Source organism: Lissotriton vulgaris, chromosome 4_1 (genome assembly GCF_964263255.1).
Source record: "Lissotriton vulgaris chromosome 4_1, aLisVul1.2, whole genome shotgun sequence".
In the NCBI taxonomy this organism is placed as follows: domain Eukaryota; kingdom Metazoa; phylum Chordata; class Amphibia; order Caudata; family Salamandridae; genus Lissotriton; species Lissotriton vulgaris.
In genome coordinates, this window is record NC_141691.1 from 1,362,055,738 (window position 1) to 1,362,075,029 (window position 19,292).

Genomic DNA, 19,292 nt, shown 5'->3' on the forward strand with positions numbered 1-19,292 from the left:
AGACACAGGGTGGAAAAAAGGAAGAAGTCTGACCCAGGGACTAAGTCCAAGAGGCCATGGACTCACAATCTCGCTCCTAAGCCTATTACAGACACAGTAACTGTGGATTATCTCCTGGCCCAGATGGAAAATATCTGTAACAATTTTATGGTCTTTTTCGATAGTAAGTTTGAATCTAGTTTTTGCCTGCTTCCAGGCAATTGAAGTCAAACTAAACAACATGAATCCGCCTCTCCCTACTGACAATTCGTCTATGGATTTGCATCCTGCCCTTAATCTAAAGCTTCCCTCCCTGATATTCCAAACACCCGCAGTATAGTTCGGGAGGGGTTACTTCCCATTGAATTGGCTTTGACAAATTCATCAAATGCTCCTGGACTAGCTCTCATGGATAATGACCAAGCAATAAAGAAAGCCAGTTCGTCAAATGGCAGCGGAAAGGGCAGACCATTGGATGAAGTAAACGTTATGAAACGCACAAAATTGTCCCCCTTTCCCCAATACCCTTGGAATGTACCCCATATGTATTGGTGCTGAAGAATGTCCCTCCTCTTTCCCCAAGCAGAAAAGAGGATTTTCATGGCTAAAATAATAAATCAATTTACTGGTTAAGAGGCAAAGCAGGGAGTCTCACAGGTTTACAGTCTGAAATAAGACTGGTTAGGAGACCCCCTTGATTGGCTCAGGGTTAAAGGAGAAAAGCGGGGACTGTGTGATTATTAACTTCAGAACTACCTCACTGGTAAAATTCCTTCTGTACTCCCTTGAACAGCAATGTCATCGTTTACCCCGGAGCTGCATTCAAGCGGTATTGCATGGTTATTTTTATTTGGTGCTATCAGGAGCAAATATGGCATTTAACAACACCCGGCATTTGAATAGCTCATCTTGCGCCATAACAACACGCAACTCATTTGAGCATTTATCCCCGCTGGAGGACCTGAATTAACTTTCTTTTAACATGTTCTCCGTGTTAGGGATAGGGGCTCAGTGACTCTGAAACGGGTGGAAACAATATTTCCCAGATCTGCTGGGAAAGGTCCTTTTTCTTTAAAACCACTCTACACACGAACTCCGTGGAGTTCCCAGATACTCACCTTGGGTGGTTCCATGGGTCCCCGGCTCTTCTCAGTCTTCTGGGTCCATTCTTGTCTTAAGTCGTGGTTCACATTCCACTATTTTAGTATATGGTTGGGTCTCCCTCTGGCGACCACTGCATATTTGTGCTACTTACATGCTCTATTTCCTAAGGATTGTGTGCATTGTGGTTATATCTCCGGTTAGGAGATAATACATTGTGTTAGTAAGTGTTTATAATAAAATACTTATTTTTATAACAACACTGTGCGAATCTTTTTCACTTAACCTATACCAAAATATTTAGTACTGGTAAAACAAGATGTTTTAAACTCCTCCTAGATTAAGCCCGAAGGCTGCTATCCACAGCTACAACTAAGAGAGCGTTCTAAGGTTGTCTAAGACTACTAAAATCACCATAGGGGTCCTCTGAATTAGTCAAGGGTGCTACACTTACAAACGTGAGCACTATATACTAAGCCAGCTTCCATAGACAACAATAAACAAGTGGATGAACAGAGCAGGCTGAACACCCCTATAAATATGTATAATATATATATATATATATATATATATATATATATATATATAAAAAAGCGTTCTAACCGTTAAGCCACATCCATATTAATAATTTTCACTATTTGGAATGAATAACGTAGATGACACGGTGGAAACTCCTTCACAGCGTGAACAAGGGCGTGTAGCCTGAAACGCGTTGCTGTTCTCTGTTGTGTTGCTGTAAATAAACCATCTCAACTGTTTCCTGTGGTCCGTCTCCCTCGTTTGCTGGCGCTGCGGCTGTGGCGCTGTGAGATCTGAGGAGGAGCCTGTACCTGATATATATGTATATTTATACAGATAAAATTGTTTACTGGCTGGGTAACATATAAAATCAAGATGATTTGTTTATTCACTTAGGGTGTCATTTTTAGGTTTATTAATTTTTGCACGATAATATTAATATCTTTTAGTCTCATTTCGATTCACGGAGATGCACTATAGTATTCAGTGAATGGATATTTAAGAAAATAACAGTTGATGAGATATGAATTGAGGGTTTAGCAAATGTATATGATGTTGTGATAGCCATAAGATACACATGTATTATACATAGAATTTCTTTGGCTTTACATTTATGTATTGTTTATATTTTTGTATTTTACATTTAACCCCTTAAGTGCTGCCTCGGTGCATTGGCCGACGGCAGCACTACCTCCCCAGTGCTGCGCACGACCATTGGACGTCCATTCAGCACTAGTTCCAATGGACAGCGCAGCACTGGGGAGGAATGTTTAATAGCATCTATGAGGTTAATAACTTCCCAACCTGTATTTTACGTATCACACAAGAAAAACATGACTGATAAGTATGTTTTCTATGTCCATTCACGCACTAGCACTTTTAAAAGGAGGTGCATCCCACGACACTGTTGTCATGTGATCAAGGCAGGGAGCTGCCGAAACGCGTCGTGGTGATGTGGTTGCACTTCAAAGCAAAATAAAAAAGAAGCACCAAATTGGGTCTACCTCGTCTTTTTGCGTGTTCTGGCTGTCAAGTTTTCGTGGAGGAAACAAAGGATGAGTCTTTGCAGCATATATATATATTATTTATTAAAAACTGACATCACTGTAGCACCCTTACTACCTGAGGAGCCACTATTAACTTTCAGAAGGGCACCCTCGATGCGGGATGCCTTGGTAAGATCTAGCCCAGAGGTCATCCCTAAGAAGGAGGGTTTGTTTGAAAGGTCAGGTTTCTATAGATGCATATCTTGCAGGGCATGTAAATTCGGGGTTTCCACCCAGGAGTACAAAACTGCATTTGATTTATCTCCCACCACCATCAGGGGGCACTATACTTGTCGGTCCGAGTTTGTAGTTTATGTGCTCCAATGTACTTGTGGGCTCAAGTACATTGGTAGCACTAAACTACAGGCCTTTAATCGAATACTCCAGCATCTCAGGGCCATAGTTAATGCAGATGACAAATATCCTGTGGCTCGGCATTTTGGCTTAGTCCATCAGAAAAATGTAAATCACCTTAGCTACTTCATTATTGATGGAGTCCCTAAGAACATTAGAGGGGGTAATAGGGAGAAATCCCTCAGGCAGTTGGAAAGTAAATATATCTTACTGTTAGATACGAGGATTCCAAATGGACTGAACACGGGAGAGGACCTTCATTGTTTTTTATAATATCTGGGCTAAATATTTGGCCTTGTTGGCCGTAGTTCCAGTAACATTCAGTCCCCCCTACACAGATCACCAGCTAGATTATGAACCGGAGAGCAACACGTATTTATACTGTGTATTTCGAAGCTGAGGTGATTTCTTTGTCCATTATATCTATCTAGCATAACATCACTATCTGCGTATGTTATCACTGTCTGAAAGATATGTCCCCCATCATAAGATCATTCTTTTCTTTGCACATCATTTATTGAATATTGGTTGTAAATATTTGATTCAAATTTGCAAAATTTGCGTGTAACGTCTAAGTCAGCAAATTCCAGTTTAGAATGTTACGGTATCCCTGGGGATGATATTATTATGGCACTATGTCCTAATTTGTTCCCTCACAATGAATTCCATTAAGTAATATGTTTTATTTAAATATGGGGTACCAACTTGCTGAGCACTCAAGTCACATCTAGTATGTAGGACCAGGGTGATCCTTTATTTTTACCCCCGTACATGTAAACCTCCTAATAGGGTACAACATGGTGGGGCATGAGCATTCCTTTCTATATCTTTTGACCAGTTTGTTTGTTGTATGAATTATCAAGCCACATATGAATCAAATGTTGATCAGTTATCTGAATCTTATGTTGGTTCAGATTGCACCTTGATTTTGTCTTTTGATTAATTACACTAGGTGGTCACTTTTGGGGTCCCTTTTTTCCAATCGGCACTGTTATGTGAGCGGGTTTAGCAAAGAATTAACACAAATGTGCATTACCATCTGACTTTCACAGAGTTGGGATGTCGAATCTTCTTTGCGTTTGTAAATATTAGAAAACAGCAACAATGAATGATTTACCTGTATATATTGTATATCAATAAGTCCAAGAGCGCACTGTAAATTGATATATTGTACATAGATTGTACATATGAATATTGAGATCAATTTCTAGACTGTACATAATCAGTTGTTTGCATTGTCAATAATGGTCTGTTTTCAACTACGGATGCTGTGCATCTAGTGTTTTCTCAGTTTCTATCATTTTCCCGCCCTCTGTGTTGATTGGTCACCCTTTATATGCATTATTATTGGTTTTGTTCGTCATGTGATCAAGGTCACCGTGTAGTGACCGAAACGCGTCATGCTGGCGAGTTTGTGTGAACAAACCATCTGTATCTAACCTTTGCGCTGTGGAGTGGTCTGTACCTGGTGATTCCGTTGTGGCAGATTGGATCTTGGTCCTGGTTTGAGGCAGCGGAACAGGACTGTGAAGTGTATATATATAAATATATATATATTTTTTTAAATAAAATCAAATGGCCTTGGCTAACGCCAGACCTAAAAGTTCATCTGACAATACACAAGTAAATCTAGCACAGAAGAAATCATATCAGCTTACTGTCACTGCATTAAGGTTACTGGGGAAAAAATATTCAAGAAGTATCACAGAAAAAAAAAGGGTATGCACGTAGACATTAGGGTATACCTAGAGTGTGGGTGTTTGTGGAGCAAACAATGCAAAGAATGAGAATATGCGATTACAAAAATGCACATAAATAAAAAGGATTACCTGGCAGCAGCCTTATTTTCAAGAACTGAGTGTCTTCCTGCAATCCAGGTAGAATTACCTTTAAGTTGAAATTCTGTCAAAAAGACACAGCATTGCTTACAATTTAAATGATTAATCATCACACAAATACAAAAATGTACGGACATCATGCTCAAGGTTATACTTCATTATAACAACAGAATTCATTTTCAATTAACCACTTTTTCAGTTCCACCGCAAGAGTTAGGTAAAAACTGGCGTAAGAAACAAGAAAGGCAATGAGTCAAACCGTAGTAGAACCTCAAGTTCAGAAAGAGCTACAAAATTCATCAAAAGGTCCTTGCAACGTTTTCATCTGTCATCGTATTTAAAAGGGGTTTCATAATTGCTGACAAAACCAACTCAAATAACCTGTATTAAGTCAACTGTAGTGTGCTATACATGCTCATGGATAGTTTATTTAGCAAACAGATAAAAAGGATACGATCTAAAAATGTATATCCCTAGGCGGATATGTTTCCTACTGGATTGGGATGCAACAGTCACTTGACTCACCAAAGGTAGTTATGGCAAGCAGTAAATACATATTCAAGAAAGTAACAAAGTTTGGAATTCATATACCCATACATTATTTGACACAAGCAATAGCAATATATAATGTTAACAGCCAGTCAGAGCAAATCACTCAGAGAGAAGGAAAATGTTACTTACCCAGTATGCATCTTTTCTTGGCATGTAGAGCTTTGCATAGCCCGCCATCTAGCGTTGGGTCTGGATGTTTACTCTTTGTTTTGTTCGAAGAAGTATTTTTCAGTCACGAGGTAGGTGACTCCTCCTTTCAGTGATAGTGCGCATGGGCATCGGCTCAATTGTTAGATTGTTTGTCGCAGAGGGTGACAATGGAGTTAGTAAGAGTAGTAAGAGATGTCTCTGTTTATATGTATCTAAGTAAGATATTACTGCAACAGGTATAGGTATCCAGGGAGGCAGGTCGGTGCATGTGACTATACAGCTCTACATGCCAATAACAGATGCATACTGGGTAAGTAGCATTTTCCGTTCGAGGCATGTTAGCTGTAGATCACATTCATTGGATAGACTATATAGCAGTTATCTCCCAAAGCGGTGGCTAACCTGTAGCTGTTGCAGTTGTGTGAAATAGTGTGCGTGAAACTGCTTGGCCCACACTAGCTTGCTGTCTTGCTAACACATCTACACAACAGTGTTTTGTGAATGTGTGAGGTGTAGACCATGTTGAAACTTTGCAGATACATGCTTTAATGACAGGCACTCTAAAGAGAGACAGATGTCTGTTCTCTAGGTATGTAGCTATTGCAGCAAGATGTAAGGGTATGGTCGAGTACGCTAAATTGGAACGCTGGAGATGTAATAGATAGCAAATGATGTTTTGAACTGAAGTGTCCAACTGATCGATTTGATTGTTATTGCAGTATATCAGAAATCTCTTCCACTTAGCTGCATAGCATGCTCTTGTGGTAGGACGTCTAGCCTCTTTGATTATGTTCATGCAGTCTGGCGGTAGATTACGGTAGCTAAACTCTATGATTTCAAGAGCCAGATCACAAGATTGAGATGACTGGGATCTGGATGTCTTATCTCTCCATGGCTCTGAGTGAGAAGATTGGGAGTGAGATGTTGTTTTTGGGGAGGAACTACTGAGCGCTCCAACAGTGTTGTGAACCAGGGTTGCAGGGCCCATGTGGAGCAACTAGGATTAATTTCAGGGACGTCTGTCTGATCTTCCAAACCCCTAAGGGAATGAGTGGAACAGGCGGAAAAGCGTAGGCAAATATCCCAGACCAATTCATCCATAGTGCATTGCTTTGGACAATGGGTGTGGATGCCTGGATGAGAACTTTGGGCATTTTGCGTTTATATTTGTGGCGAACAGATCTATGTCTGAAAAGCCCCAAATTCAAGTTCAAGTTCAAAAATTTGTATAGCGCACTACTCACCCATAGGGTCTCAAGGCGCTTGTGGGAGGGGGTGCATTATTTATCGAATAGCCAGGTTTTAAGTTCCTTTCTGAAGGAAATGTGGTTCTGTGTGAGGCGGAGGTGAGTGGGGAGAGAGTTCCAGGTCTTGGCTGCCAGGTAGGAGAAGGATCTTCCTCCCATGGTGGATCTGTGGATGCGCGGAACTGTGGCAAGTGCTTGGTTGGAGGATCTTAGTTGGCGGGTGGGTGTGTAGAAGGACAGTCGTGTGTTGAGGCATTCGGGTCCTAGTTTGTAGAGGGCCTTGTGAGCGTGGGTGAGGAGACGGAACATTATTCTCTTGTTGGCGGGAAGCCAGTGGAGGTCTTTCAGGTGGCCGGTAATGTGAGCTTGGCGTGGGATGTACAATACGAGTCTTGCAGATGCGTTTTGGATGCGTTGGATTTTTTTCTGTAATTTGGCTGTGGTTCCGGCGTAGAGGGTGTTTCCATAGTCCAGTCGGCTAGTGACCAGTGCGTGGGTGACCGTCTTTCTTGTTTCGTGGGGATCCAACTGAAGATTTTTTTGAGCATGCGGAGTACGTTGAAGCAAGAGGATGAGACGGCGTTAGCTTGTCTGGTCATCGAGAGGGAGGAGTCTAGGATGAAGCCCAGGTTGCGCGCGTGGTCTGTGGGGTTGGGTGCTGTGCCCAGGGCCGATGGCCACCAAGAGTCGTCCCAGGCAGGAGGTGAAGATCCTAGGATGAGGACTTCCGTTTTGTCTGAGTTAAGTTTTAGACGGCTGTTTTTCATCCATTCGGCTACTTCTTTCAAGCCTTCATGAAGATTGGTTTTGGCGGTGTTAGGGTCTTTAGTAAGGGAGAGGATCAGCTGGGTGTCGTCGGCGTAGGAGATGATGTTGAGGTTGTGTTGTTGCGCGATGGATGCGAGGGGACTCATGTAAACGTTGAAGAGGGTGGGACTGAGTGATGATCCTTGTGGGACTCCGCAGATGACTTCGGTGGCCTCTGATTTGAATGGGGGGAGTCAGACTCTCTGGGTTCTCCCGGCAAGGAACCAGATGATCCAGTCCAAGGCTTTTCCTTGTATTCCGACGTTGCTGAGGCGTTGTATGAGGGTGCTATGACAGACTGTGTCGAAGGCGGCGGAGAGGTCAAGTAGATGAGGGCAACTGTTTCTCCGTTGTCCAGAAGCGTTCGGATGTCATCTGTCGCTGCAATGAGGGTGGTTTCGGTGCTGTGTTTGGCTCGAAAGCCGGATTGTGAGGGGTCGAGGGAGTTGTTGGATTCAAGGAAGGTGGCGAGCTGGCTATTAACGGCTTTCTCAATGACTTTGGCAGGGAATGGGAGGAGGGAGATGGGGCGGTAGTTCTTAAGTTCAGAGGGGTCGGCTGTGGGTTTCTTCAGGAGGGCACTGAGTTCGGCGTGTTTCCAGCTTTCTGGGAAGGTAGAGGAGTTGAAGGAACAGTTGATGACATCACGGAGATGGGGTGCGATGATGGAGTCTGCTTTGTTGAAGATGTGGTGGGGACAGGGGTCGGTTGGCGAACCTGAATGGATGGAGTTCATTAGGCGGATGGTGTCTTCAGTGGTGATTGGGTTCCAGGCACTAAGGTTGTTAGAGAGCGGTTCGGGTTTGGAAGTGGGTGGGGTGGGCTGTTCTTTTGAAATGTTCTTAAAGCTGTTATGTATGTCGGCGATTTTGTTGTAGAAGAAAGAGGATAAAGAGTCGCAGAGGTCTTGGGAGGGAGTAATGTCGTTAGAGCTGCGGTGGGGTTGGTAAATTCTTTGACGATGTTGAATAGTTCCTTGCTGTTGTGGGCGTTGTTGTCGAGTCGATCCTTGAATGCTGATTTCTTGGTGGATCGGATCAATTGGTGGTGTTTGCGGGTGGCTGCCTTGAAGGTGGTCAGGTTGTCAGTGGTTGGGTTTTTTCTCCATGTTTTTTCGAGAGTACGGCATAGTTTCTTGGAAATCTTAAGGTCATCGTTGAACCAGGGGGCCTTTTTGCTACCTTGTTTGATCTGGTGGTTTTTTTGGGGTGCTAATTCGTCAGCGCTGTGAGTGATCCATTGTTTGAGTTTGGTGGCAGCTTCGTTTGGGTCCGATGAGAGGGCTGGAGGGTTTTGGTTGAGTGATGTGAGGAGTTGGTCGGTGGTGATTTTGTTCCAGTTTCTTCGAGGAGCAGGTTGTGGGGGGTTATGAGTCGTGGTGGTTTTGTAGCTGAAGTGAACACAGCTGTGGTCCGTCCAATGGAGAGCTGTGGTATGATTGAAGAAGATGTGTTTGCTGGAGGTGAAGATAGGGTCGAGCGTGTGTCCGGCTAAGTGGGTGGGGGTGTCAACAAGTTGTTTGAGACCGAGAGTGGCCAGGTTGTCCAGAAGGGTGGTGGTGTTGCAGTTGTTTTTCTTTTCTAAGTGGAAGTTGAAGTCTCCCAGTAGAATGTAGTTCTCGGAGGGGAGGGCATGTGGGCTGATGAAGTCGGTGATGTCTTCGCTGAATTTTTTACGGGTTCCTGGTGGTCTGTAGATGAGGGTGCCTCTAAGTGTGGTCCTGGGGTCGGTGTGGATCTGGAAGTGGAGGTGTTCGGCGGTTGCAAGGTTATCGTCGAAGCTGGTGGTGATTCTGATGGTGTTCTTATGGACAATGGCGATGCTGCCTCCTGTTTGGTTGGTACGGTCTTTTCGGATGATCTTGTAAGCGGCCGGGATGGCTATGGCGATGTCGGGTGCTGATGATGCGTTCATCCAGGTTTCTGTAAGGAAGGAGATGTCCGGTGAATCAGTGTCGAGTAGGTCCCAGAGTTCTGTGGCGTGTTTGTGGATCGAGCGGGTGTTTACTAGGATGCATTTCAGGTGGTTAGAGTCGGAGCTGTGTTTGGAGGTCGTGGATTTGGGTGTGGGTATTGATGCAGAATCCTTGCAGGAGTGGCAGTCGAAGGGACCGTGGGTGGGTCTTGGGGCAGCCTCGTAGCATTGTGGTGTGCGACCTGGGTTAAGGGCTAGGAGGGTGGCGGCGTCAAACGTTATGCGGGAGGAGTGCGGTTTGCGGGGGACAGGGGGTCTGGCGCTGGGCGCGGTCCAGGCGCGGAGGGGCGCAGACGGGCTTACCTTTGGCGCACCTTCGGTGCACATGGGGCGCGTCCGCTGCACGTGGACGCTGCGCGTACGCGTGACTGTGAGCAGATCTGCAATTTGATTGTTTACTCCTGGGAGGTGTTCTGCAAGGAGGTACATTTTGTGACTTATAGCCCATTTCCAGATGGTCTGTGCTAGTTGTGACAGCTGGAGAGAGTGTGCTTCCCCCTGTTTTTGTATGACGTACATTGCTGTCATGTTGTCTGTGCGGATCAGGACAGCTTTGCCTACTAGATGTTCATGAAAAGCTTTGAGGCTTAGAAAAATCGCTGCCAGCCCTAGATGATTTATGTGAAGCAGCTTTTGCTGCAGGCTCCAAGTGCCCTGAATTGTATGCGTCTGGAGATGAGCTACCCAACCAGTGGGTGATGCGTCTGCTGTTAACACTATGTGTGAAAACAGGTCCATGAAGGGCCTCCCTTTTAAAAGCTTTTGTGTATACTACCACTGCTGAGAGCGATGGGTGCGGCAGACCACTAACACTAGATTTGATAGGAGACCCTGACTCTGGTTCCAATGATGTTCTAAGCACTCCTGAAGGGGATGCATGTGGAGCCTTGCGTAAGGGACTGTCAGAATGCAAGACGCCATCATCCCTAGTAAACTGCATGAACACCCAAGCTGGTAATGAGTGTTGAGGTTGAAACAGAGAGTAGATTCTGAACGGATTGGGGTAGGCCAGAGCCTTATATGTATCTATTGTTGCTTCCAAATACATTTCTGTGTTGGATGGTTGGAGATGGGACTTGGACAGATTTATTGTGAATCCAAGATGGTGTAGCAACTGCACTATTTTGTGAGAGTGACGTAGACAGCTTTGTTACGAGCTGGCTTTTATGAGCCAGTTGTCTAAGTATGGGAAGACATGAATGTGTTGCCTTCGTAGATGAGATGCGACTACTGCCAGGCATTTGGTGAAAACCCTGGGTGCGGTAGTTACTCTGATGGGAGCACTTTGAACTGATAATGCTGACCTGGTACCACAAACCTGAGGTACTTGCGGTGAGCAGGGTGTATTGGGATATGGAAATAGGCGGCCTTCAAGTCCAGAGTGGACAGAAAATCGCCTTGTTGAAGGAGCAGGAGCACTTGTTGGAGTGTGACCATGTGAAAGTGGTCCGACTGAATGTATACATTTAGTTCTCTGAGGTCTAGTATAGGCCTGAGAGAGCCGTCCTTCTTGGGACTCAAGAAGTCCAGGGAGTATACCCCTGCCCTTTGATATTTTAATGGAACTGGTTCTATAGCTCCTTTTTGTAACAGAGAGAGAACTTCTCGCTTTAGAAGGGCAAGATGTTCTTGTGACATTGCGTGTGATCTTGGAAGAATGTTTGGGGGACTGTCTGTAAGTTCCAGGCAGTAACCATATTGGATAATTTCTAAAACCCATTTGTCTGAGGTGATTGTGTTCCAGAAATGGAGAAATTGTGAGACGTCCTCCAATTGGAGTTAAATGATTGGGGTAGCGGAAGGAAGGAAGTAAGGTAGCAACCTTTGACCCTGCTCTCAGGCAGGTCACTCCTCTCGCCGCCGCAACAGCTCCACCTAGTGTGAGCGCCCCCCATCTTTCTATTGCTGCCGGTCGCGAGTTCGAGGCTCGCTCGCTGCACTTGGTTTTGCATTGTTTTGTGTTGTTCTTGCCACTTGTATTTTCCTTCACCCCTGGTGATTTCTGCGCCCTGTACGTTGTTTTTGTGCCCTGTATTTGGTGTCTGCCTGTGTTTCCTTTTCCCCCCTGTGAGTCTGTGCCCCGTTGCCCTCCGCCGCTCCTCACCCGTTTTTTCCCACCACTGTGTCCCTGCGGCCACGCCCCCCTGCTAGCCCATTCGCCGCCCCGCTCCCCCCTCCCAGCTGCTCCTCCCTCCCACCTCCCCATGTATGTCGGCAGCTGTTCGGCCGCACGCAGCGCCAGAACCCCTGGACTCGGGAAACTCGTCACAACACCCACCCACTCTGCCGGCCACACGCTTGACCCCATCTTCTCTACAAGCTCCCACGTCTCCTCCAACCACACCACCGAACTCCACTGGACCGACCATCGGTGCATCCACTTCACCTTCCGGAAACCCACCACGCACCACCGCACCCGACAGATCCACCGCCGCTGCAGGAGCAAAGTCACCGAAGACCAGCTAACCACCACCCTTGCCCGGAGCCCACCCGCTGACACCGCCGCCGCAACCTCAGACAGTGGATCGAGGACTGTGCCAGCACTGTCGTCCCGATCAAGTAACCTTCCAACAGTCACACCAGCAAGAAAGCCAGCTGGTTCACTGATGACCTCCAGGCCTCCAAACAATCCTGCCCAATGCTAGAGAAGTAATGGCACCGTGAACGGACACCGGACAGCTACGCAGCCCACAAGAACGCCACCCGGAGACACTGATATAGGGCTCCCGTGAGCCCCCAAGCTGACGAACTTTTGGAGACGCACCTGGGCGCCTGAGAGGCAGTGAGGCCTGTGATGGTTGTTTGGCGGCCTTCTCTGCCACCCCAGAACTTTTCTCTACTGATGAGGGATACTATCCCGAAACACGAGCCATGTCTCGTGTCTAGAGATACTGGAAATATCAAGTACTTACTTGCACCAACCTTGGTGATACACTCACAAACTTTTTCCCAGCTCTTCGAGTCACACGCACTGCATATACCAGAATGCAGAGGGGCGATCCGGCGGAGAGGCTAGCAGTGTGCTCCCATTGTGGATTCCTGATATAGGGCTCCCGTGAGCCCCCAAGCTGACGAGCTTTTGGAAACACACCTGCGCGCCTGAGAGGCAGTGAGGCCTGTGACGGTTGTTTGGCAGCCTTTCTGCCACCCCAGAACTTTTCTCTACTGATGAGGGATACTATCCCGAAACACGAGCCATGTCTCGTGTCTAGAGATACTGGAAATATCGAGTACTTACTTGCAACAACCTTGGTGAAACACTCACGAACTTTTTCCCAGCTCTTCGAGTCACACGCACTGCATATACCAGAATGCAGAGGGGCGATCTGGCGGAGAGGCTAGCAGTGTGCTCCCATCGTTGATACCCACAGACACTATCACCTCATCAGATGTGCCAAAAGGGCCTTCTTCAAAGACCGCAGGTAACTGCCGGTGGGCCGGCAGGACGGGGATGTTAAAATACGCATCCTGCAAGTCCAACGCTACCATCCAGTCTTGCGGGTCTAGAGCAGCCAAGACCTGAGCTTAAGTCAACATCTTGAACTTCTCCTTCCGGAGGAAGCCGTTGACGTTCCTTAGGTCCAAGATAGGACGTAGGCCCCCTTTGTCCTTCTTGGGTACCAGAAAGTAGTGGGAATAGCAACCACGTCCTACTTCTGGCCCAGGAATGCGCTTGATGGCCCCCTTGGCCAAGAGGGCCGTAACTTCCTCCCTCAGAAGTGCCAAGTGGTCCCCCGACACACTGTGGTTCTGCGGTGGCATGGCTGGAGGAGTGGTCTCGAAGGGGAGGGAGTAGCCCCTTCGGACGAGCTGCAGCACCCACTTGTCCGATGTTATTGTGCGCCAGTGGGAGAGGTGATGGCGAACCCCGCCACCCACCGGCGTCACATGGGCCTGAAAGCACGGACTAGGAGGATTTAGTGGCAGATGCTGCGGGGGGAGGTGTGGTCTGACCTCGCCGCTGTCCCCGACCGCCACCACGGCGGTTTCCACGGCCACCACTGCGTTGATAAGTCTGTTGCGGCGCGTGGCTGGCAGCACGTGTGGGACCGCCTCTTCCTTGCCCACGAAAGGAGCGAAACGAACCCATTTGCTGGCGCTGGGTCGAGAGACCCAAGGACTTGGCCGTGACCCTGGAGTCCTTGAAGCGCTCCAGCGCGTGGTCCGCTTTGTCGCCAAACAGGTGACTGCCATCAAACGGCATGTCCATCAATGCATTCTGGACATCTGCCGAGAAGTTGGCGGATCTCAGCCAGGCGTGGCGACGAATCGCCACCGTCGTGGACATCGCTCTGCCCAGTGAGTCGGTCGTATCAAGACCACACCTGATGGAGTATCTTGCTGCGTCTCGGCCTTCAATCATAGCCTTGCCGAGCTTAGCCCGTACCTCCGGCGGGCATTCAGGCAGCAGGTCCGCGACCGTATCCCACAGAGAGTGGGTGTAGCGGCCCAAGAGGCATTCGGTGTTGCAAGACCGCAGTCCCAGACTCAGGGACGAGAAGACCTTCTTACCATACTGGTCGTACCTCTTAGATTCCCGGTCGGGCAGGGCCGACGGGAATGCGGTCTGGGAAGTCGAGGCCTGGATCACCAGACTCTCAGGGGTGGGATGGGTGGACAAGAACTTGGGGTCATCCGTACACGGACGGTGGCGTCTGGCCACGTTCCTATCAACAGGCGAACCTGAAGCGGGCCTGGACCACGTGCCCAAAAGAACGTCAGTTAAGGCCTCGTTGAACGGCAGCAGTGGCTCCTGTGGGCATGACTGCGGTTTGAGGACCTCAGTGAGGATGTTAGTCCTCACGGCCGCGACGGGGAGCTCAAGGTTTAAGGCCTTGGCAGCCCTCATCAACACCACTGAATAAGCTGCCCCCTCCTCCGAAGCCACAGTAGGAGGCGAGACAAAGCCAGGGTTGGGGGAGTCATCCAGACCACTGGCGTCACCCAAGTCACCCGTCCAGTCCACCTTGTACTGACACTCGCGGGTCAGAGGGTCCTCAGACCCCTCCCACTCCTCTCCGTAATCTACATCTTCACCATATTCGGAATCAACAATGTAGACCGGCTCCCCGGGGTCCACAGGCCCCATCGTCGTAGGACTCGGCGTCGGGCGACGCCGGTTCGACTCCGCGTCCGGAGTCGGTGAGGGAATGGGGGCAGCGCCGCCCGGAGCCGGCGCCGGAGAACCGGCGCCGCGCGGGGGCGGCGCCAGGGGTAGCCCCGATGGAATCGGCGCCGGAGAGGCCGGTTGACCAGCCGGCGTCGACCCTGAAGGCCCCTGCGGCGCCGGTGCCGGAGCCGTCGGCGGCGCCGGGGCCGGAGCACCAGACGGCGTCGAGGCAGGAGCACCCGAACCGCTAGGGCCCTCGGACGGGACCACAGGGCCCGAAGGCGCCAGAGGCCCCGTCGGAGGAGACAGTGCCCTCATGGCCATGAGGAACGCCTCTATCTCCTCGGGCGACGCGCCTTGCCCAGGGACCGCAGGGTATGGAGCAGGCCGCGCCGGCGACTCACGCGGAGCCGCGGGGGTGGGGCCACCCGAACCCCCAACCGCATCGTGCGAGCGTCGGGGGGGGGAGTCGGGGGTACGATGACGATGCCCCGACTTCTTGTGCTTCCTACCTGAGGAACCAGAGGAATGGTGACGACTCCCGGAGCGCTCGTGACGGCTCCGCGACCGCTCCCTCGATCGCTCCCTTGACCTCCGGCCGGACCGGGACCGCTCTCGACGCGGGGCCGACACCCGGAGCTCGAGCAGCTTGCAGGACCGCTCCCGTCTAGCCTTATTCGTCAAGGCCCGGCAATCGACGCAGGCGTCCACGTCGTGGTCGGGGCCCAGGCACCGGAGGCAGAGTCGGTGATGGTCCGTGACCGAAATCGTGCGGTCACAGTTCTTAAAACCAGGCATCCTACTGGCACTAAGAAGATTCAAGGATTCAAGAAAAAACTTGGTCAAAAGACCGGAGTACTGCACTTCTTGGATCTGCGCTAACTGGCGCGGAAAAAAGAAGAACTGACGTCAGCGCGCGGAGGCGGCGTCTATATACTCCAGCGACGTCATCACGGCGCACGACGCCAACGACGGACGCGGAGCCGCAGGGGACGCCTGCAGACGACGCCTACCGACGCGCAGGGGTACTGCTACGCAAAAGTTTCCGGATCCAGACTGACGCCTGGGGATATTCTAAGGTAAGGAATCTAATACTAACCTGTTTCTTTCAGATAACAACGTACACAACAGCAAAGAGCTCTTCAGCATTGTGAAAGCACTCTCCAACCCAAGCTCCCAACACAAACAACCTCCCGGCCTCGTAAGACCTGTGCAAATCCCTTGCCACCTTCTTCCATCTCAAGAATGTAGACATCCACAATAGCTTCAACACCACGACCGCCCCGACAACCACTGAGACTCCCACCCCCACGACCACCACTCGCACCAAACGCCTGCTCTCCTGGACCAACATAAACAACGACGACAATATCAAAATCAGGAACACCATCCACTCCGGATCTCCGTCAGACCCACGCCCACACCACATCTTCAACAAAGCCAGCACCACCATTGCACCCCATCTCCGGAAAGCAATCAACTTCTCCTTCGAGACAGCGACCATCCCGGAGAGCTGGAAGCACGCCGAGATCAACGCCTTACTCAAAACACCCAAGGCCGACCCCAAGGACCTCAAAAACCTCCGGCCCATCTCCCTGCTCCCGTTCCTGGCGAAGGTCATCGAGAAGATCGTCGACAAACAACTGACCCGCTACCTCAAGGAGAACAGCATCCTGGACCCGTTCAAGTCCGGGTTCTGCAGCAACGACAGCACGAAACTGCCCTCATCGCCGCCACCAATGACATCAGGGCCCTGCTAGACAACGGAGAAACCGCGGACCTCATCCTCCTGGACCTGACTGCCTCCTTCAACACGGTCTGCCACCGCACCCTCCGCACACGCCTCCACTACACGGTGATCCAAGAGAAGGCCTTGGATTGGACCACCTACTTCCTCTCCAGCAGAACCCAGAGCGTCAGCCTCCCCCTTTCCGCTCCAAAGAGACCGAGATCATCTGCGGCGTACCTCAGGGCTCATCCCTCAACCAGACGTTGTTCAACATCTACATGGCACCGCTCGCCCACGTCGCCAGACAGCATGACCTCAACATCATCTCCTACACAGACGACATCCAGCTGGTCCTCTCCCTCACCAAGGATCCCCACACCTCCAAAACCAACCTCCACCAAGGAATGAAAATCGTCGCAGAGTGGATGATGAACAACTGACTGAAGCTAAACTCGGACAAGTCGGAAGTCCTCATCCTCGGATCCACCCCCTTGGCCTGGTACGACTCCTGGTGGCCGACCGCACTGGGATCAGCTCCAACACCCACCGACCACGCATGCAACCTAGGGTTCATCCTCGAATCCACCCTCTCCATAACTAAGCAGGTCAACGCCGTCTCATCCTCCTGCTTCAACACCCTCCGCATTCTCCGCAAGATCTACAAGTGGATCCCTACCAAAACGAGAAGAATGGTCACCCAGGCTCTCGTCAGCAGCAGGCTGGACTACGGCAATGCCCTCTACGCAGGGGCCGCTGTCAAAATCCTGAAATAACTTCAAAGCATTCAAAACGCCTCTGCAGGCCTGATCCTCGACATCTCTTGCCGCAGCCACATCACACCCCACCTGAGAGACCTGCACTGGCTCCCCATCAACAAGAGGATAACCTTCAAACTCCTCGCCCACGCACACAAGGCACTCCACAACACCGGACCAGCGTACCTCAACAGACTCCTCAGCTTCTACACCCCCACCCGCCAGCTTTGCTACGCCGCCCTCACCCTCGCCACAGTTCGCCGCATCCGAACAGCGACCTCTGGTGGCAGATCGTTCTCCCACCTCGCAGCCAAGACTTGGAACACCCTTCCCATCCCCAAACGGCAGACCCAAGACCTGCTGACCTTCAGAACACTCAAGACCTGGCTTTTCGAGCAGAAGCAGCATTCCCCTCCGCGCCCTGAGACCCTCAAAGGTAAGTAGTGCGATTTACAAATGTTTTGATTGATTGATATAAGTCACTGCTTGTTGTTTGCAAGAAAAGTGCATGTGGAGTTGCCTCTGTCTCCTCTCTTATCATTGTTTCCTATTAAGCATCTTTCGAAATAGCCTCTTGATGAGGACGATTGGTTGTTGCCCTTGTAAGAGGAGGAGGGATTTTCTGTAGAAATATTTTGGAGCCACCCCTGTAAAAGGAGCGACAAAAGGAACCCCCTATTGGCAGGTAACTGCAAAGCCCCCATGGACTTTCGACTTCAATACCTTTTTTCTTTTTTTCCAGCGAGTTCTCAACTGCTGGACCACAGAGGTGCCGTTTGTCAAATTGCTGGTTGAGAATAGAGGACTGCACCTCAGGTTTGAAACCTGAAATTCTCAACAATACATGTCTGCGTAGCAGTACGCTGGTGTTTACTACGTGCACTGCTGTGTCTGCTGCGTCTAGGGCACACTTGATGGAGGTATTGGAGATAAGTTTGCTTTCCTGAATGAGATCATTTGCCTTAGATTTATGCTCATCAGGCAGGAATTGCATGAGTTTTTCTAACTCATCCTAATGAGCTCTATCATATCTGGCTAACAAAGCCTGAGCATTAGCGATGTGCCAGCGATTCAGGACCGGAGGCTCCGATTATGCCTTCTTCCTTCACTTTCTTTTCATAGCACCACATTTTTTAAACATTAACCAACTACGTTTCCCCTGAATAAAAGGAAACCAAAAAGTCTCAACAGTGGTCCTTCCTCGCTGTCCGCACTCCAGCAACCCAGCATAGTCCCAACACGCTGTTTCCTCTTCCTTCGCTGCTCAACAGCAAGATAAGACGATTTCATTTTCTTTTTCCCGGTTTGGGGGTTATGAAAAGCTCGTTCAACAACAAGTGGGGAGGGTCTAAGGGCAGGTTTACCGACCAGCCAGATATACGCCCCTAACTCAATATATCACAACAAATAATATCTGGGGGTCAAAAGAGAAAAGAGAGTTTGACAGTAAGAACCACTATACCAAATACGCACAGAACAGTATCAGTGAGAAATAATAATTAGTAAATGGTCAAGTCGAGACTCAAGAGTACTAGGAGAAAAATGTATTGTTCCCATCAGAAGCCACACTGTACCGCCCTTGTTGTCATCATATGGGATCTCCTTACCCAGGAGACAAGACGGCCGGTAAACATTACCGTGACCGAAATGTGATATGAGAGCAGAACAGAGGAGTGTGGTAGTGGCTAATGAAAAAAGCAGTGTATGGTGATTGGAGTGGAAAAGTGAAGGGTACTAAAATTAGGTGAATGGGTGGAAAAAAGAAATTTTATTAGTAACCCCCAAACCCTAAGGTTAAAAGGCAGGTGTGGGTGCAGGTTTTAAATAATAACCGCACTTATTGGTGGTCGACATGTTTCAGCATTTCATAAGATTTTCTTGATGCATTCCTCAGGACCTATACATGATACACTACTGCTTTCGAAAAAATAAATAAATTAAGAAGATGTCACCTGGAAATCCAGGCGTGCTCAACCGTATACTGTCAGTGCAATGGTAAGGGATCCAACATGTAAAACAAACAAACAAACAAACAGATAGAACACGAAAAGTTATTCACATCGTTATTGTTTGTATTATTAGTGGCATTGCAATATGTTCAATCATACCTGATCATTATTTCGGGTATGCA

The 19,292-nt window shown here is 49.0% G+C and overlaps 1 protein-coding gene across 1 annotated transcript in view; it reads right to left on the bottom strand.

The window, feature by feature from the left end:
* SMCHD1 (structural maintenance of chromosomes flexible hinge domain containing 1) overlaps positions 1 to 19,292 on the bottom strand; it is a 2,274,803-nt gene that overhangs the window by 1,432,699 nt on the left and 822,812 nt on the right. The window contains exon 22 of the mRNA XM_086965602.1: positions 4,829 to 4,901. Coding sequence (XP_086821728.1) covers positions 4,829 to 4,901 — 73 coding nt within the window. The remainder of the gene's footprint in view (positions 1 to 4,828; positions 4,902 to 19,292) is intronic.